This window comes from Mytilus galloprovincialis, chromosome 5, assembly GCF_965363235.1.
Source record: "Mytilus galloprovincialis chromosome 5, xbMytGall1.hap1.1, whole genome shotgun sequence".
Classification (NCBI taxonomy): Eukaryota; Metazoa; Mollusca; class Bivalvia; order Mytilida; family Mytilidae; genus Mytilus; species Mytilus galloprovincialis.
The window spans coordinates 42,986,585-43,005,190 of record NC_134842.1 but is presented as its reverse complement, the minus strand read 5'-3'; the positions used below and the strand labels follow the sequence as shown (position 1 = coordinate 43,005,190).

Here is an 18,606-nt window from a genome sequence, read left to right as displayed (position 1 = left end):
TATCTGAGCGTCACTGATGAGTCTTATGTATACGAAACGCACGTCTGGCGTATTAAATTATAAGCCTGGTACCTTTTGATAGCTATTATTTGTTTGTTTCTCTGTCCTGTATGTTCTCCCATTTATTTGTATTGTAGTCCTGTCGTGTAATGTTGTCATTTTAATGTTATATTTAACATTGCCATAAAAGCGGGAGGTTTAGCTAGCTCAAAACCAGGTTCAACCCACCATTTTTATTTAAAATGTCCTGTACCAAGTCAGGAAAATGGCCATTGTTATATTATAGTTCGTTTCTGTGTATATTGCATTTTAGTGTTGTGTCGTTGTTCTCCTCTTATATTTGATGTGTTTCCCTCAGTTTTAGTTTGTAACCCGGAATTGTTTTTTCCTCAATGGAGTTATGAATTTCGAACAGCGGTATACTACTGTTGCCTTTATTTATACGTGAAATATATTAAATGAGATTGTCCGAGGAAACTTGGACAATTATTTTCTGTTCAAGAACAATACAAACTGCACTAAAAGTTCGTAAGTGTGCTTCCAGCAGTACAAATTTTGATTTCAGTATTTTCTGAAACATCTCTTGCAAAAGTATACCAGGCATGGTGTTGGGTTGATTGATGTTTACTTAACGTCCGAGGCCGTCCGGGATGAAGGTCTGGAAAGTGTGGACTTCCACTAGACAATGAGGGTATATTGGATAGGAGTAGAAATTTTGCATTGCACAATGCCACCTTCGGATCCCAAAAAGAGTTGTTGTTAGGTTGCACGAAGAGAGCGTGGCACTGTTTCTACACGAGGCATTATATTTAATTTCCCCAGTCTGACCGAACGTGGCAGAATCTCGCACAGCCAAATGGACGCCCACGTTTGGCAAGGGTCCAACTGCCGATTAGCTAAGACCCAATGAACCACAACCAACACCATGTCACTGTTGGGGAGGCATGGTGTTGGTTGTGGCCGAATAAATCTATCGAACTTCCTAGTATGATATATTTCCTACAGATTTAAGCTTAAGTATTTCTTTTTGTGTTTTGAAATTTGGAGGAAACCTTAGGTTTACCTAGCTATGCAGCTCAGAAATGTTGTTCCATTATTGCAGGCAGACAACACATGACCGTCATCTTAACATTGCAACACCTTATATTTCTGTCAATTGAAGCAGGAATATGGATTTGGAATATACGGACTATCTTGAACTTCAATAGGACCAACATAAATGTATTTAGAAGCACTAGTAAATAAATAATTAAGAAGATAGGTTATCAGATTAATATTTCTACACTGTTCCATTTTCGTTAATAATTAAACGACTGCAATTTGAAGATATTTCTGTTTTGAACATATCTAACAGGTCACTGCCTCTGTCTGTTATAATTCAAGGACTGAAGTTGAGACTTTTATATCGAGAAGGCCCTAACAGGTAATACGCAAAAGTCTTCAAAATAAAGTACATTTTGAGTTTTTCCCTGTTTACACATTTAAAAAGTAGCCATTTTTCATTTTGGAAAATGTTTTCAATCACAAACAATGAGATTCTAGCAGCATATTTAGGTTAATCAATACTTTCTAAAACATGATATGGTTCTTGATCATAATTTAAAATTGAAGTTCTTCCTCTTTGGGGGAATTATCAAATTATCGTTCGAAACTCCCTATCTCCATATACAGGATACAAAAATGGTCAAAACACCAAAGATACAAGATTAGCATGAGCATATCTTATATGGACAAGCTTTGTGCAAGGGGTTATCCAGTAAAACAATTCTTCAAAGCAACATTTTTAAAAAGGAGACCATAGAATGAATATGAAAGATTGAATTTGTTGTGCAAGGAATGAGTAGCTAACTGACCGAACCGTGTTTATAAGTCTTCCAATCTAGCATTCTATGAGGGAGGACCAAGACAGAAAATGAGAGAGTAAAAAAATAACCCCAAGAAACCAGTTACAATCCTCCTTTAACACGGATAGCAACACTCTGCTAACAGGTCGGAGCACCGTTATTTATTCTAATCAATGGGCGCCTCATGAATGCTTTGATTGTTTTAGTCTGTCTTCTATAAGTTGATTTGTTTAAAATTGGGAACCCTTTCAGAATACAAAGCCTCAGTTGGCGCTTATCTTGGTGACACTGAGACACACAAGCCCCAACTCCGCCCAAGGCAAGGATAGCAATCAACCGGCGAGGATGTCTGTCGCAAGGTATCATTTAGATATTTGGCACATGATATCGTATAATATTTGCGCTTTTGAAATTCACACGTTTTTAACACAAACTCTTTTGTAAAATTATCTCCATGGACACTGTTTTATTGGTCTACTCTTTTGCAACCGTAAAAGATATCGACAACACATTTTTTTCTCTCAAACTGCTCGTAATATCCTCAGCCAATAACGTTCTGTTCCATCTATGTTCAGACTGTTCAGTATTTGTTTGTTATCTACATATCAACATCATACCGAACTGCTTGGTCAGATACAAAACGTAACTGAATTAACCGCAGTGGATAAGACTGAAAATTGACTGAACTTTGAAACATGACTTAATTCTTTATTCGAACTTTTGAGATGACGTTGAGATTTCATAAATTGTAAAATAGATATATGTAATGAAAAGATATTATTTCAAGAACTTTATCTTATATATGCACTTTTGTCCTGTTACTGTTTGTCCTATCAAATTTGTGACTTTCTGTCCTGTGACTTTTTGACCTATCAAATTTGTGACTTTCTGTCCTGTGACATTTTGACCTATTAAACTTGTGACTTATTACAAAGTACGTAATCGAAAGTTGTTCCTTTTTTAGTTTTATACACTGCTGGAATTAAAGATTTTAATTTCAGTTTCAATGAATTTATACATTTAATTTTTTTTTCTTGTTATTGGATATTTAATCTTGGTGTATTAAACTCACCATTTTCTTTCCGTTAATCCATTCAAAATGACAACAATCACACATGTTACAGTGTACGGTATATGCTAAGATCCACTTAGTAAAGTTCGACTGAATTGTTTAACAAAATGATCATCTTTTCGGGAAATAAACGAGGCCTTTCCGAAGTAATAGACACATTCTATTTACACAGACTTTGCGTTGTAATGGTAAATAAAAGCGACAAATATTTTCCGTTTAATATCAGTAAATAATTTGTTCATTAATTATCCAGAAATAAAATCGATACCATTAATGTATTAAATTAAATCGAAAACGTATACCATAACCATAGGAGTGTTTATCTTATCAATGCAAAACGTTACACGCGTGTTAATTTTCTTTCATTCTTATTTTATGGCTATTAGCTATGACAAAACGGTCATCTGCGCGCTTTTAATTATGTAAAAATTCGACAAGCGATTAAGACTTTAACTGATTTTAATTTAATACCCAGCATTCAAAATCAGGCTAAAACGTTACACCCTGATGACGAATGTCAACCAAAGAATTTACAAATATTCGATTACTCCGTTATTAGGAGGAATATAAATTTACAACTTTATGAATGTGTTTTTTTTTCCATAATATTATGAACATGTTTAGATGATAAGTAAAAAATCGCGAATTTTCACTTGAAGTTAACCCAACGCACATATTCTTTTAATCATTTCATATATAATTATACATTAGGAATAGGTAAAACTTACCTTTCAAATAACTACATACATCGGAAGCTACACATTATCTCCCTTATTAAAAAATATACGAACATTTTCTTTTTGAATCTGATAAAAGTTGAAAATAAGTTCACACCGAAAGTGATATTTAGACGAAGTAGCTGATTATCTCCCTTAGCTCAATTAAAAGGTCTACAAATTAGATGTTTGTGGAATCGGTGCACGATAAGCTATCTTCTGAAACGGAAGGTTATTCTTATGAAGGTTGATATTTTTCAACCCCAAGTCATTGGTTAAAACACATTTTGAGTATGTTATAACCAAATACCTCAGCAGATTCTGTAGATTTAACAGGATGATCAATACGTTGTGATCTTTACTATTTTATTTCCCTTTGCATCTTTTCATCATTCAAAAATTACTTCTGACTATTTAAAACTTTTTTACTTGATCTTTTTTTTCCTTTTAAATTATCATTATTATTTTTCTTCTTCTTTATTGTCAGTATTATTTTTCTACTTCTTCATTACCATTATTATTATGATTATCAATAATTTCAATTTTATTATATTTCTTATTATCACTACAAATATTAAAAGTGCATTAACTGTCCAATTCATGTTTACCGATTTCACTCAAAATCATGTTTACCGATTCCACTCAAAATCTCATATTTCATTTATAACATACTGAAACGTCTATATGAATGCTATAAGTCCTAAAGAAACAATTAACGTGCATCGACTCTTTATAATGTGTAACAATTCTTGTGTATTTTAGAATAGACGCCATGCAATTAACAATCGAGATGACCTCCGAAGAACCCCATAGGCAATATGACATGACGGAAACATAAATATAAATATAAATACACAGGCAAGCACATGCAATCGCATATAATGACGTTTTTATTTCGGTCTGTTTGAATTCATGTCAAAGATTAACAAAATATATAAATCTTCAATCTTCGTTCTACCTGTATTTGAATGATTTTTGTGGGCAGAATCAGTCACCGAAAAGGATACATCCTGTGGTTGCTTTGTTATACTTTTCAATGTTGACATTCTTCTCTTTTTAATAACTAAACATGCTTAGACCATGCGTAGAGCGTCCCTATAAAGGCTTAAATTACAGATCGTATGAATACAGATTTAAATGAATCGAATTATTGACTTGCAAGCTAATTATAAATTATCAATGTTTGAGTCTTTTTTGACAAAACTGACTAGTTATAGCGAAATATAATTAAGGTTAATTATTATTTCACCATACCACTTTTATAAATATTTGAAACAAAAAAAAAATCATATTTTGACATTTGTCTACTTCGTAGCTAATGCCCCTATACTATTATTATTATTATTATTATTATTAGGTCTTTCCACTTTTCTGTGGAAAGACCTATTGTATTTGTTCTGATTATTAGGTCTTTCCACTTTTCTGTGGAAAGACCTATTGTTTTTCTTCTGATTTTTTTTTCTTCCGCCAAATTTTGTTCTTGCGATAAACATTTGTTTCTAAATATGTCGCTTAGATATTTGGTATATGATATCGAACAGTTTATGCGCTTTTGAAATTTACCCTGCGTAACCGAATACTTTTCTTTGTAGGAGTTATCTCCCCAAACACTGTTTTCCTTGTGTCCACGACTCCTTCGCAACCGTAAAAGATTACGACAAATTTATTTTACAAAATTGCTCGTTATATCCTTCACATGATTTGTTCTATTTTGACCGAAGCGATATGAAAGCTCCATATGAGAGTTATTTCCCCTTATGCATTTGATATAAGTGATATGCATTTCTATCTTGTAAACCATAAGTTATAGAGACCTAGGATCTTTTGATTTGAGGTCCTTGGTCCAAAAAAATGAAAATTAGGTCAAGGCTAAGCCGAACTATTTTCTTTGTAAGAGTTATCTCCCTATTCACTGTTTATCAAGTGAGTGCATCTCCTTGGTAACAAAAAAAGATATTGACAAAATTCTTTTTTACAAATTGTTCATTACATCCTCAGTAATTTTTGGCTTATTTGGATTGAAGCGATTCGATGAAATTTTATAGGAGTTATCTACCTTTACAAAATAAATTTGTCGTTATGTTTTTTTAACTCATAAACAGTCAACCGTATAACCCTAGAATGTTTTTATTTGAAATCCCTAGGTCCTAACTTAGAAAAGGAGGTCAAGGTCAAAGGTCAAGGTCAAGTTCTCAATTGTGACTTTTGCTTGTTTTTGCATTTTCTCCGACACTTTGAAAGATACATATAAAAGAACAAGTGCAAAATGTCTGCTTTATTGTAAAGAAGATATGCTACATTTAGTCTGATACAATTTAATGGCATCTTATAGGAGTTGGTGCCCCTGAAATGTCTTGATATGAGGTTATTTGATTATAACTTCAACTAAGTTCATTATAAAGCCATTTGACCTTGTAAAAAAGGTTAGGTGACAAATTACCTTGAAAAATGACTACCAGAAGTGACCTTGAGAAAACCGGAGGTAGCCTTTTTTGCAATTTTTTTCATATAAAAGTACACAGAATCCATATATTTTGTCATATAGATACATAAACTAATTACTGAAGACTAAAAATGACTTCCAACAAACCGGAAGTGGCCAATGATCTCCGATTCTACATACAAAAGTATATAGAAAATATATATTTTTGGAATCAGTGTGAAAGAAGCTATCATATGAGACCGGGAGTGACATTCATTTCACCGGAGGTAGCATATTATCTCCCTTATATCACTCAAAAATATATTTAAACCATTAATTATCACATCAGTATGAAGAAACTATCTTCTTTGATGTGGAAAGTTTTTCAATTGTTCTCTGAACAATTGGTTTTCAATTATTATTATTATTGTTATTGTTATTATTGTTATTATTATTATTATCATTATTATTATCATTATTAGTTTTACTACTATAACATACTGAATTGTTTGAAAAGCTACTGAACCGCAGTAGATGGATTGATTTAAAGACTGAACATGACTCAATCATCTAATGTTCAGACTTTCAAAATGACATTAAGATCAAAATGACTGTTTAAGACATAAATTCATTGACTAGTGAGTACTTTGTTAAACATGTTATATGATTATCAAAGAACATAAAATAACTCATTACGTCATCTCCAAAATTGTCAATTTTTTCCTGGATTTGATTGCTGATGGGTGGTAGTTTTTCCAATATCTCCACAGGTGTATGTTTGCCGACGTTAAGCATTCTGGATCTCCTTTTAAATCTGTAGATAAAACATTAAGAATTATCAAAATCTTCCAATAACTAATCAGTATTTCTTAAATCTGTAGTACATTACACAATATGTTAAGGAGACAGTTTATGTACAAATGTTAAAATCTTGTAAATCGATTAAAGTAGAGACAAATCCCAAAATTGAAAAAAAAAATGAGACCGGATGATTTGACGAGATAAGCATCTTCTGCTATGCATGAATCAATAGCCATATGAATTTACATTTAATAGAAATATCACAATCGAACATCGGACATAATCTGTTTCATAACAGATAAGAGAAAAACTGCAAAATACTGTCAAGTTTATTTTTACTTTTTACTACTGGGTTGTTTGATGCATTTCGTTGTCGTAGTAATATCTTATGACATTATCTGTCAATGTCTGTTCTGCCAGTAATATCATAACGGTCACATTTATCATTTGTCCTGATAACTTTGTTTCATTTCATCTGCTTTCAAATTGGATGGATAGACCTAGATTGACTGCAAGCTAAATGACTGAACACGACTGAATTTTTTGTAAGATATATTACATGTAATAATAAAAACGTTTTAGAACTATACAGAATTATAAATTGCAAAATTGAAAACTTGCATTTTAAGTTTTAATAAAATTATTTGTGCATGATTTTCTGAAATCGTAATAATTAATCCTGTCAATTCTTCAACTATTTCTTGGTGATGTATTAGGGCTAAATACGAGTCAATTATCACTCTGCTTCTGTCTAATGCCAAATCACTTAATAAAAGATATTTTTTTTTGAAGTACCACAATGGGTGTCACATGTAGCTATCCCCTAATAAATCAAAGTTTTAATATTTTCTATCTATCTATATGGAGCTTTTTCCTTTCAGAACGATATGTCTTTGATTTGAAGAAACAATCCGGACGATACCAATTTTTAATGAAATATACTTATTTTACCTGACTTCAATGCAAATTACACTGTGTTAAAGCATTTGATTAATTTGATAGCAGTCATGTGTTGGTGCGCATCGGGGTTTTGGAGGCACACCACTAATTCTTGTCCCATTGCTTTTATACATGTATGTTTAGTTCTTCAATTTCAAGCATTCTTAGCTCGTTTGTCTTGAATTCAAATCAAGTAAAAACCGTTTCAAGTCAGACACTACCTTGACTTGTCTTGTGGCTAAAAGATCAACATAATTTTGATTGCATACAAGAGCATACTGGTTCCGGTTTTACAGGAAGTCCTAAATAGGTAAACACAGAAACAGGAAAAAACAACAATTTCGTGCAATTTTTTTATCATTTAAATTGATAAGTCAAAAATGTTCTACGGTAATCACCAGTCATTCGGCTTTCATTTCATATCAAAACTATAAACACATTTTTCACATTTTTGAAATTAAATCTATGCATTGAAAGTATTTTAGATATGCACTACGTTCTGGTATGTTTTCAATCCGTTATATTCTATTGAGGTTTTTGACAGAAACAAGCATATTCTCATTTTATTTGACTGAAATATCAAAAAACGTCGTTAACGCACAATGTAAACGTTCAGAGTATTGTACGCACATTTCATTAAAGAATTCGTGATATATAACAGAATTCATAGATACGAAATATGCAATCGATTGAAAGATGGGATAAGGAAACAAGAGGAATGCTCATCGTTGATTCAATCTTCCTAACAGTTTCAAAACAAATAATATGACTTTTTGTTAATTTATCACCACCAAAAAGTGAAATTGCGTCACGTAAAGTTAATAATACAAAACTTTTTATAAATTTTAAAAAGTAAGCCGAATTGGACCACATCAAAATGTAAGATTATTAAAGAACAAAAGACTTGTTGTAAAATATTACTGAATTACACTGTACTAGAAATAGTCCTATATATGACCTATAAATGTCCATATTTGTTTCACGTTAGATCTACACTACGATTATTTGCTCTCTTTGTGCCAGTTTGTTATTTTGTACATCTATATTTACATTGTATACTATCAAATAACCAAATATTTTCATTAACTATAGAACAGCCATATTATAAATTGAAAAAAGGGGGGCTAATATATACTATTCTGATTTTCAAATTTTAAAGAAAAAAGGCATTGCAAGGAAAAAAAGAGAACAAACTTATCTGCAAAAAACTATTAATAATTGTAACAAATTGTGTAGCTTTTCCGACGCGAAAATGTCGTTTTAAACCACACCAAAAACATAGCACCTCCTTTTATAAAACTTATACAATAAATTATTTACAAAACTGACTTGTATTGTAAATACACCGTAACAGTTAATGTGATTTTGTCCTAAAGTCAATACATTTATATTTTTCATGAACCTAGACAATTTTGTGTAAAACACTTCGATATTCACAATGAACACGGAAGACGTCTTTATGTCCAAAATACTGTTTTAATTTAGGCTGGTGGACTTGAATTGAATGAAAAATTGATGTTATGCATGTTATGATGTTATGAAAATTAATTTCTAAAAAGCTAGATCTCCATGGTCGTTATGGCCAAAAGAAAACTATTAGGTAAGAATATAAGTAATTTTCTAATATTTTGAAAATGTTATCAACAACTGTACGACTGTTGGGTTGTTTCTTAATTATAAATTAGTTCTATTATGTGAAAATGTCAGTAATGACAAAAATGAAAATATTCGGTAACAGTCAGACACTGATTGATGACAAGTGAACTTCTGGTATCATATTTTACATATATGAAATACACGTTAGTTTTTAATCTGATATTGTTGGTAAAAAATGTGTAAGAAAAAGTTAATAGAAAAGGCATGTCCTTGAATATAATTTACTTGCTCCAAGGGTGAACTTTAAACATCAATTACATAATAATGATTTATTGTATTTATTTATCAATGCTTTTAAGGCAGCATATTTTGAACTAAGTAATCAAAATATTTACTATTATTACAGTTTATCGAATCGAAATAAGATAATTGAAAGGTAATTCGCCGAAAACGATCCACCTTTTAAATTATATAATTTTATAAAAATATAACCCGTATGCATGGATTATTTTCAACATTACATCAGATTACATTAAATAATTAAAGAATTCCTTAAATGGAAATATATATTTGCAGTGTCTAACAATAACTCTGATTTCATTATTTACAATTATGTTGAAATGATACGCTTGCCAAGATCTTCTGCGAATTTCTCATACTCTGTGTAGAGTACTTTGAAACTTACACAGAAGTCGTACTTAGGTCCCTATATTGAGTTTTTGTTATATGCTGGCAGACTTGAAAATAATGGTAAGTGAATGTTATGATGTTAAGAAAGGTAATTTCGAAAAAGGCAGTTCTCCATGGCAGTTATGGCTAGTGCAAAGATCATTGAGTAACACATATAAGTAATTTTTCTAATATCTTAAAAACATTCACATAAAAACTCTGACAAAGATTAAATAATTTATATACCAAATACTACCAGTCCCTCTTTCTATTTTTATCCTATAATAGAACAACTAATAGAGTTATTTCCGAAATTTTAGTTTTTGTACGTTTTTTTGACAATCGAACTATACATAGGATGGACTGGAATTTTAATTGCAAACCTGATCAGTTTTACAATTCCTACCGAAGTGGAAATATAATTGAAACCATCTGTTGACTGCCTTTTATGGTTATTGACCTGAAATGACAATTTTGTCAAATTTTCGTTCCTGCTTATTATCTTTAAATTAATGGAAGCTTAGTCTACCGATCTTACAATTTCATAAATCAAAAGATACAAATCAAGGTGACAAACAAAAACTTAGAGAATTGAATAAACTGCAAAGGAGTAAAACCACAAGAGATACACAGATACAATAAACAGCAAATATTTTTTGTAGAACAAAATCAACAGATTACTAAATGATTGAAACGCTCCGTTAATTTTAAATAGCAGTTTTTGGCTTATAATAACTATTTTTGACAAATTGTTAGTCTTTTTTTTTCATTTTTAGTATGCTTTTGAGGATAGACAATATCATCTGAATAAAACTTTTTCAGAAATGTAGATCCCTGTTTACGCCAATGCTTTGGGTAACTCTTGAGTTTTATTTCAAAATCTTTTGAAACACAAATATGTACCTTACAAATCGTAAGAGAAATGTTCTCAACCCCTGTACGACTTTGTTGGGATTTTTCATAAACTCAGTCTTAGTATGAGAAAATTTCAGTTATGACAAACATGGACATATTCGGTAACAGTCAGAGATTGGTTGATGACGAGTGAATTTTTGGTATCATATTTCACATATATAAAATACACGTTAATTTTTAATCTGATACAGGTTGCAAAAAATGTGAAAGAAGAAGTCAATAGGCTAAGCATGTCCTTGAATATAATTTGCTTGCTACAAGATTGAATGTTTAAATATCAATTATATAATGATAATATATTGTATAAGTTCATCGGTGCTTTCAATACAGGATATTTTGAACTGAGTAATAGAAAGATTTGCTATACTAACAGTATAACGAATCGAAATAAGAATATTGAAAAGTTATTCGCCGAAGACAGTCCACCTTTTATATTATATCGTTTTATGAAAATATAACCCGAATGTATGGATTATTTACAACAGTATAAGGTTACATAGAATAATTAAAGAATCACTTAAATGGATCGATATATTTACAGTGTTTCACCAAAATTCTGATTTCATTCACAAGTAACCAGAATTTAGATTGATCGGCCAAAAAGGTATTTACCCTATTTTAAAAAGGTTAATGAATATTTGAATAAGATTGACAAAAATTAAAACCGTTTTTTAATTTATTTTATTCCATTTCAAATCATTTAATACCAGTCAAATAGATTCCCTTGCGGTCATTCAAGTTATTTTAAGATATGGTTAAGCTATGTCAAACTAATTAGCCACGCCCCTGTTGACCGAAATCAAACTGGTATTAAATCCTTTTAAACTTTAAATGGTCCGCATTTTTGTAAGGTAAATCACTCAAGCAGAAAAGCAACCCCGTTTATCCATCGTCAATCCTTCCAAAACGTTATCGATTTTAGACAAATGATATACCTCTGACAAATAATCGCAATTAAAAGGAATTAATGACGAATACATATGTAAATTATACATATGTAAATTATAGTTATTGATGCCAGATTTTCAAAATCAGTTATAAATAAATTTGAAAAATAAAAAATATAATTTTATTTGTTCACATACAGTAGCTCTAGATAAGAAAAAAATGTTGATAAGTGATATGAAAACTAGCGTCACCTAAGTAAGTTTGGTCTCTCACAATAATTGTTCTTGCAGGTTGCATGTAAAATAATCCTTAAAATAAATCCACATAAAATCTGAGCCTATATACGCGACTAGTTGCAGGATAAAGTTTTAGTTTTTTTCCCAAACAGATCTGCATACCTTTTTTTTTAAGTGTCAGTTATATGTTTAACCTATCATCTTTGTCGACCCATATACCGAACTAAATTGACTTATGAACCAAATGTTTGATTAGATTTTTTAGGCGAACTTAACATGCTTGAAAATTGCCACACTCGACGTTACACAAACATCAATCAATACAAAGGAATCTTTCTTTCAAAAGACTGAATCTCACACGTAATTTCGTCCTGAACATGCATGAAATATATGCCACTGGATGTTAAGCAAGTTGAAATGAATCAATAAGAAAATTATTTTGTTTCAAACTTTTAAAAATTCATATTAAAACATTCGATTTCTGTTTTATTTTATTTTCCCGGAAAATAAAAATTTTGTATAGCTTAAATACTTCACGTACTAGTATATCTGATACTAAATATGAACTGATAATTTGGCATGAATTTTTAAAACAATAATGTCAAGTCATATCGTTTCAATTTATTCACGAAGCGGATCAATAGAGGGAAACTTCGCAAAAAAAAATGAAAAATTGATATGTTGTTTATTATACATAACAAAAGCACAAATTCGGAAATATTTACGTTTTATTCTCATGGATAAGAGATCAGTATAATAGTCCCAGTTTAAATTGAGAATATAAATTATCTACATGTAGCAATCCCGACCGTTTCCAGATTTAAAAGAATACATGATATCTATAAACCACAAAGCACTAAAACAAGCAAGGACTAACGTAGTCGTAAATTCAGTGTCAAAATCACTTGTCAAACGTGCGGTTGTTTTCCCCGACAGTTTCCCGCATCCTAAAAAAGGAGTTATACCAGACTTGTTTGTGCAACCTATCGGCAAACATTTTAGTTAACTTGATATGAACATTTTTTTTTTTAAAGAAAAATGGTTTAAAAAAAAGTATAATAACAAAAATACCGAACTCCAAGGAAAATTCAAATCAGAAAGTTCCTTATCAAATGGCAAAATCAAAAGATCAAACAACTCAAACGAATGAAAAACAACTGTCATATGCGTGATTTTGTACAGGCGTTTTGTTATGTAGAACATGGTGGATTAGACCTGGTTATAAGTGCTCGCAAAACATGTTTAACCCTGCCACATTCTTTATGTGCCTGTCTTGAGTCAGGAGCCTGTAGATCAGTGGTTGTCGTTGGTTCATGTCTGTCATATTTGTTTTTCGTTAATTGTTTTATTATGAATTAGGCCGTTAGTTTTCTCAATTGAATTGTTTCTTATTTTTCATGTTGGGGCCTGTTATAGCCGATTTTGGTTTTTCTCATTGTTGAAGGCCGTATGGTTGCCTATACCTGCTTACATCCAATATATTTGAACTTTGGTGGATAGTTGTGTCTCATTGACAATCATACATCATCTCCTTATTTTTATATGAAGAGTCGGAAAAGTCCTCCAATTTGATAACTATGTTTTTTAATAACTATGGTCTGTCGTTTCTAACTTGTTTTGTATCGCTAAGTTTGTGAAATAAGTAAATATAAAGGAGGATAAGTTTAGAGCGATTACTTTTTAAAATATCAAAGTCATAATTAACTAGCTGTGTTCCGTACAAAATGTTTTGAAAATAAACTGTGTTCATAACTCTATTATGTAATACATGTACATTTATCTAAATCGGGCCTTCCCTTATTTGATCATCAGCAGAGCTAAAGGTATTATTGCCAGACGTTATGTGAGGTGACACATCTAGGTAAATAAGCGACTTCCACTCTTATTACACATTTACATAATGCAAGTGCATGTATCGCTTCAATGCTGAGCGTATCAGTGTACACGACCGGTTACTTAAAACGTTCCATTTAAAAACAATCAGATGTAATAAAATTGAGAATGGAAATGGGGAATGTTATATTTTGTGTCGAGTTCGACAATAATATACTAGTCATTTCAAAACTCATACGTGTAAAATTATACAATTGCACTACCACTTGTTTACGGATGACATTTCTGGTGTAAAGAATGATATTTATGAAAGTCTAAAAAATTACAGCGAAAGATTTGATGAAATAAAAATCTATTGAGATATTTTCCTTGGGTGAATTAAAAAAAAAATGTCAGTATATACTCGTTGTAAATATTTAGGGACATTTTGAAAAATACAATTCTCTTTTCATAAAAATGTACGCACTTGTCGATCGGTGGTTTATACAGATAGAAAATTACGGAACTTTATCTGGTAACATATTAAATATATATTTATTTAAAATAAGAGAGAAACCTCCAGAACCTATCTGATTTAAATACAGATCTATATCTAACTTGCTTTGCTTCATTGAAATTATGAACATAGTAAAATCACAGATTTATATTTGTATTAGATTGTTCTAGAACAGTTTAAGAAATTCGTCGTCACATGTATAATAAATATTCGCATTTATTTTCAGAATATTATACAATTAAGATTTTATTATGATCGGATATTCAGGTAATCTGTTAAATTATATCTGCTAAAATGGCATTTTAACCTGTAACAGTATATTCATGAGGCTAAAATGTTTTCAGTGCTCATCTGTTCGAAAAATAAACAATGTCATTCCAATATAATACATATTGTGTTTTAGTTAGTAGTCTAACATGATACCCACCGACCTATCGTAGTTAAAAGGTTGTCAAAAACTAGGTTAAATGAGAACGTACTGTGAGTGTCGGAAAATTGTATTTGTGCAACAAATACTTCTGGACAAATTATGAACTAATAATTAATACAATTAAATCGAAAATGTATAAACCTTAACCATAGGAATTTGTATTCGTCATTATGAAACGTTTCATGTGTGTTCGTTTTCTTTCTTTCTTAGTAGAGGTTTCCCGATTTCCTACCGTACCAACCGTAATACGAAATGGGAGCCGACATTGAACTTTTGAAAATAAGTGATATATATACTTATAGTATTTATGCATGTTTTATGAATCATAATTCAAAGTATTTGAAGGATGTTTAGCTGCAACTTGGTATTAATTTCACGTGGATATTATTCGTATTTATAGCCAATGACATATATATATATATATATACATATGTACGTCTGAGTCAGTGACAACTCTACAACAGATTTGTCCATCGGATCACCAGCAATGATGGTGATACATGGCTGTGTACATTATGTATATACAACTCGTCTAAACATCAACCCAAAAATGTTAGCTCAGGTGGTCGTGTGGTCTAGCGGGACGGCTACAGTACAGGCGATTTGGTGTCACGATCTTTCAGTAGCATGGGTTCGAATCCCGGCGAGGAAAAAACAAAACATTTGCGAAAGCAAATTTACAGATCGAACATTGTTGGGTTGATGTTTAGACGAGTTGTATATACATATGTATATAGATTATAACATGGCATTTATCTTATGAGATCCCTTATCAGCCCGAGAGCCGATAGGCTCGAGTGATGATATTGACCATTGACTGATAAGCGGTCTGATATGAAAAATGACATGTTATGATCTTTTTATCATATACTACAATATTGTTGTTTTGAATGTTCCATTTTTGAAATTCTGTTAATGTGTCTGATATGAAAAAGGACGAAATGGGATTTTTATGTCATTGGGTCAATATATGATACAATCATGGTTGAACATTTATCTTAAACAAGTTTAACATGAAACAAATTGATAACAACAAATGTGGTTGTACTGGGCTCGTAAACTTTAAGACTTAGGACTGCAGTCATCTTTCGTGATTTTCTTAAAAAAAAAAACTTGCTATAATTTATTTCAATTCCATAACAGGAATATCCTCCAAACTTACATCCTCATTGCACCTCATTTATTAGGGTCAAAATAATAATATCAATGAGTATTTTACTATTTGTGTTGACATTTGTTAGGGAATTTATGTAATTGGTGGTTTTGTCCCAGCTGTCGTCTGCCATGTTCGGAAATGACTGAAAAGGCGAATACTAATTGAGCGTGTGTGATGAATCGGAAACAGTTGATATAAACTGTAGGCAGTTGATAACGAAAGTCATATCACACGGCTAAGAAAATTCGTCCGATTTTAATATTATTTACAGTTTTTCAAGCGGTGCAATTATACCATTATTTTCTATAAGTATATGATAAACACACATTTGTCTCTGTTATAGCAAACAATTTTGTGTGTACTCGATTATGATTTCAAGCAACGTATATAACTTATAGTGTGTGATAACATTTTGTGAGGGAATTCGATGTTTGCTATACCACGATTCATTTCAACGAAATTTGTGACAATGCCACTATACCAATCGGAATGAAATGTTTTGCAATGTTTGAACACTGTGTATCTCGCCACCGAAAATTGGGTACCAACGAAGCGGAGAGAAAGGAGAAAAAAAGAAACAGGTAAGAAATCCTTTAATTCGAACAATTTCTACCGTTTTGATTAGGTTACGCTTATGAAACGATTTTCTGATAGATAGTGCTTTAATTTTTTATGCCAACAAGTAGCAAACAATGACAAGATTTTTGCTATACTTTAAAACTGTGCACTTGGTACCAGAAAATTTTGAGGTCGATCGCACTGATATTCAACTGTTTCTCATTCTTTTTTCACGAAAATGTTTATGATTATGATGGTGTGACTTCATATTAACTGAAATTCGCTATCAAAAACATGTTTTCTAAAGAATATCGGTGAAAACCAATCAAGCCTAGGGTACGGCAACTTGCTCGTGTTTACAAATATACAGTACGGCAACTTGTTATCCAACTGTATGACAACTTGCTAGTTTAAAAAAAAATGTACGCCGTCCTTTTCAAAAAATAGTGCTATAAGTTCATATACCTAATTATGCATTACATTTTATATATCCGACGAATGACAAACAGTTGAATATCAGGCCAGCGGGATGTCGGAGAGCGATCGACCTCGAAATTTTTCTTGTACCAAGTGCACAGTTTTGAAGTATAACACACAATCTTGTCATTGTTTGCTACTTGTTGGCATGAAAAATTAAAGCACTATCTATCAGAAAAAAGAACTACGCTTCGTTGGTACCCAATTTCCGGTGGCGATGATACACAGTGTTTAAGTAATGAGTTTACTTTGTATCCATTAAGGAATTGTATATTTAAAATATACAATTCCTAGTATCCATGTATTATGTGTGAAACAATAAATGTTCTAAAAGGGCAAATTTTCTGTATAAAATCAATAATTATGTAGACTTGTAAAGCCCAAACTTTATATTGCCTCAAATACGCAAATGAAAGATCAGAGAAACAGGAGAAATCATACGTTTTATTCCATTAAACAAGTCATTTAAAAAAAAAGATAATTAAATTTAAAAAAACATCGTCGTCGTCGTACGATAAATATCTCCTCATATAGCTCCAAAAGAAATAAATGCTGTGTTTTCACAAAAATCGTTTTACACATGTATGACTAATTTCAGCAATAATAATAGTATAATTATAAGATACACAAGTGTCAGCGGGAAATTAAATGCATATTCAGGACGAGACTATGTTAATGTAATATGAATATTAAACCGTGCTTTGCACTAGACCGACACGCTGAGCCGGATTTTTAACGTTCTAGGTCACAAGGCAACAGTCCGAAGGAATATATCAGCTGCGGATACACGATTTTGAACAAGGGGAGGGGCCCCCAAACTAAGCAACGTTTGGAGTGAACCAGGCAGAAAATCTTCACTAACCATGAAAGTAGCCCAATGGTTACTGTTTTGACCCATTCGGGGTTCGAACCCATGACCTGCATAACTCTCGCTCGTCACGCTTGGTCGCTTAGAAATGACACGTACACACAGACGACAACTTTTCTTTTTCCAAATTTATTCTTTTTTCAATTTTGATATAAAAAAAAGAATATACATGATCTATGCGTGTCATGCACAGCGACTGCATGTTCAAAATTTTATCGGCGTCCAATCCCTAATTTCAGAGTTTGACTTTAACATAAAGTATATCAATGTTTTAACAATTTCGACACCATTCAATCAATCAATGCACTTAAATTACACTATAATAGACATTATGGTATCCCATAATCTAGAATATATTTTGATAATCAATAATATTATAACATAGCATAATGTGTGAATTAATATTATGCAATCAAATAATTTTGGAATTGCATAATCATGCATAAAATATATAAAATTCGAACACATCTTGATAACGATTTTATTGTACATGTTGTAATATGTTTTTGTTTCAGTAGACAAATCTATCATTTTTGTTTTATAAGATAATCACCGGCAATGTTTTGTAAAACATTTGCACTTTCTTCTCAACTGTGACATAAGCATGCTTAAAATTTGTGCAGTTGAGCCGTGGTGTAGTGGTTAGTGCATCGGACTACTAATACAAAGGTTCCTAGTATCTCAGATTAT

At 31.5% G+C, this 18,606-nt stretch overlaps 1 protein-coding gene across 3 annotated transcripts in view; it reads right to left on the bottom strand.

Annotated features, from left to right (window-relative positions):
* The window catches only part of LOC143075855 (ornithine decarboxylase-like), a 71,106-nt gene that overhangs the window by 39,208 nt on the left and 13,292 nt on the right, over positions 1–18,606 (bottom strand). For all 3 annotated transcript variants that reach the window (XM_076251439.1, XM_076251440.1, XM_076251438.1), the window contains exon 2: positions 6,751–6,868. In XM_076251439.1, the coding sequence (XP_076107554.1) occupies positions 6,751–6,868 (118 nt within the window). The remainder of the gene's footprint in view (positions 1–6,750; positions 6,869–18,606) is intronic.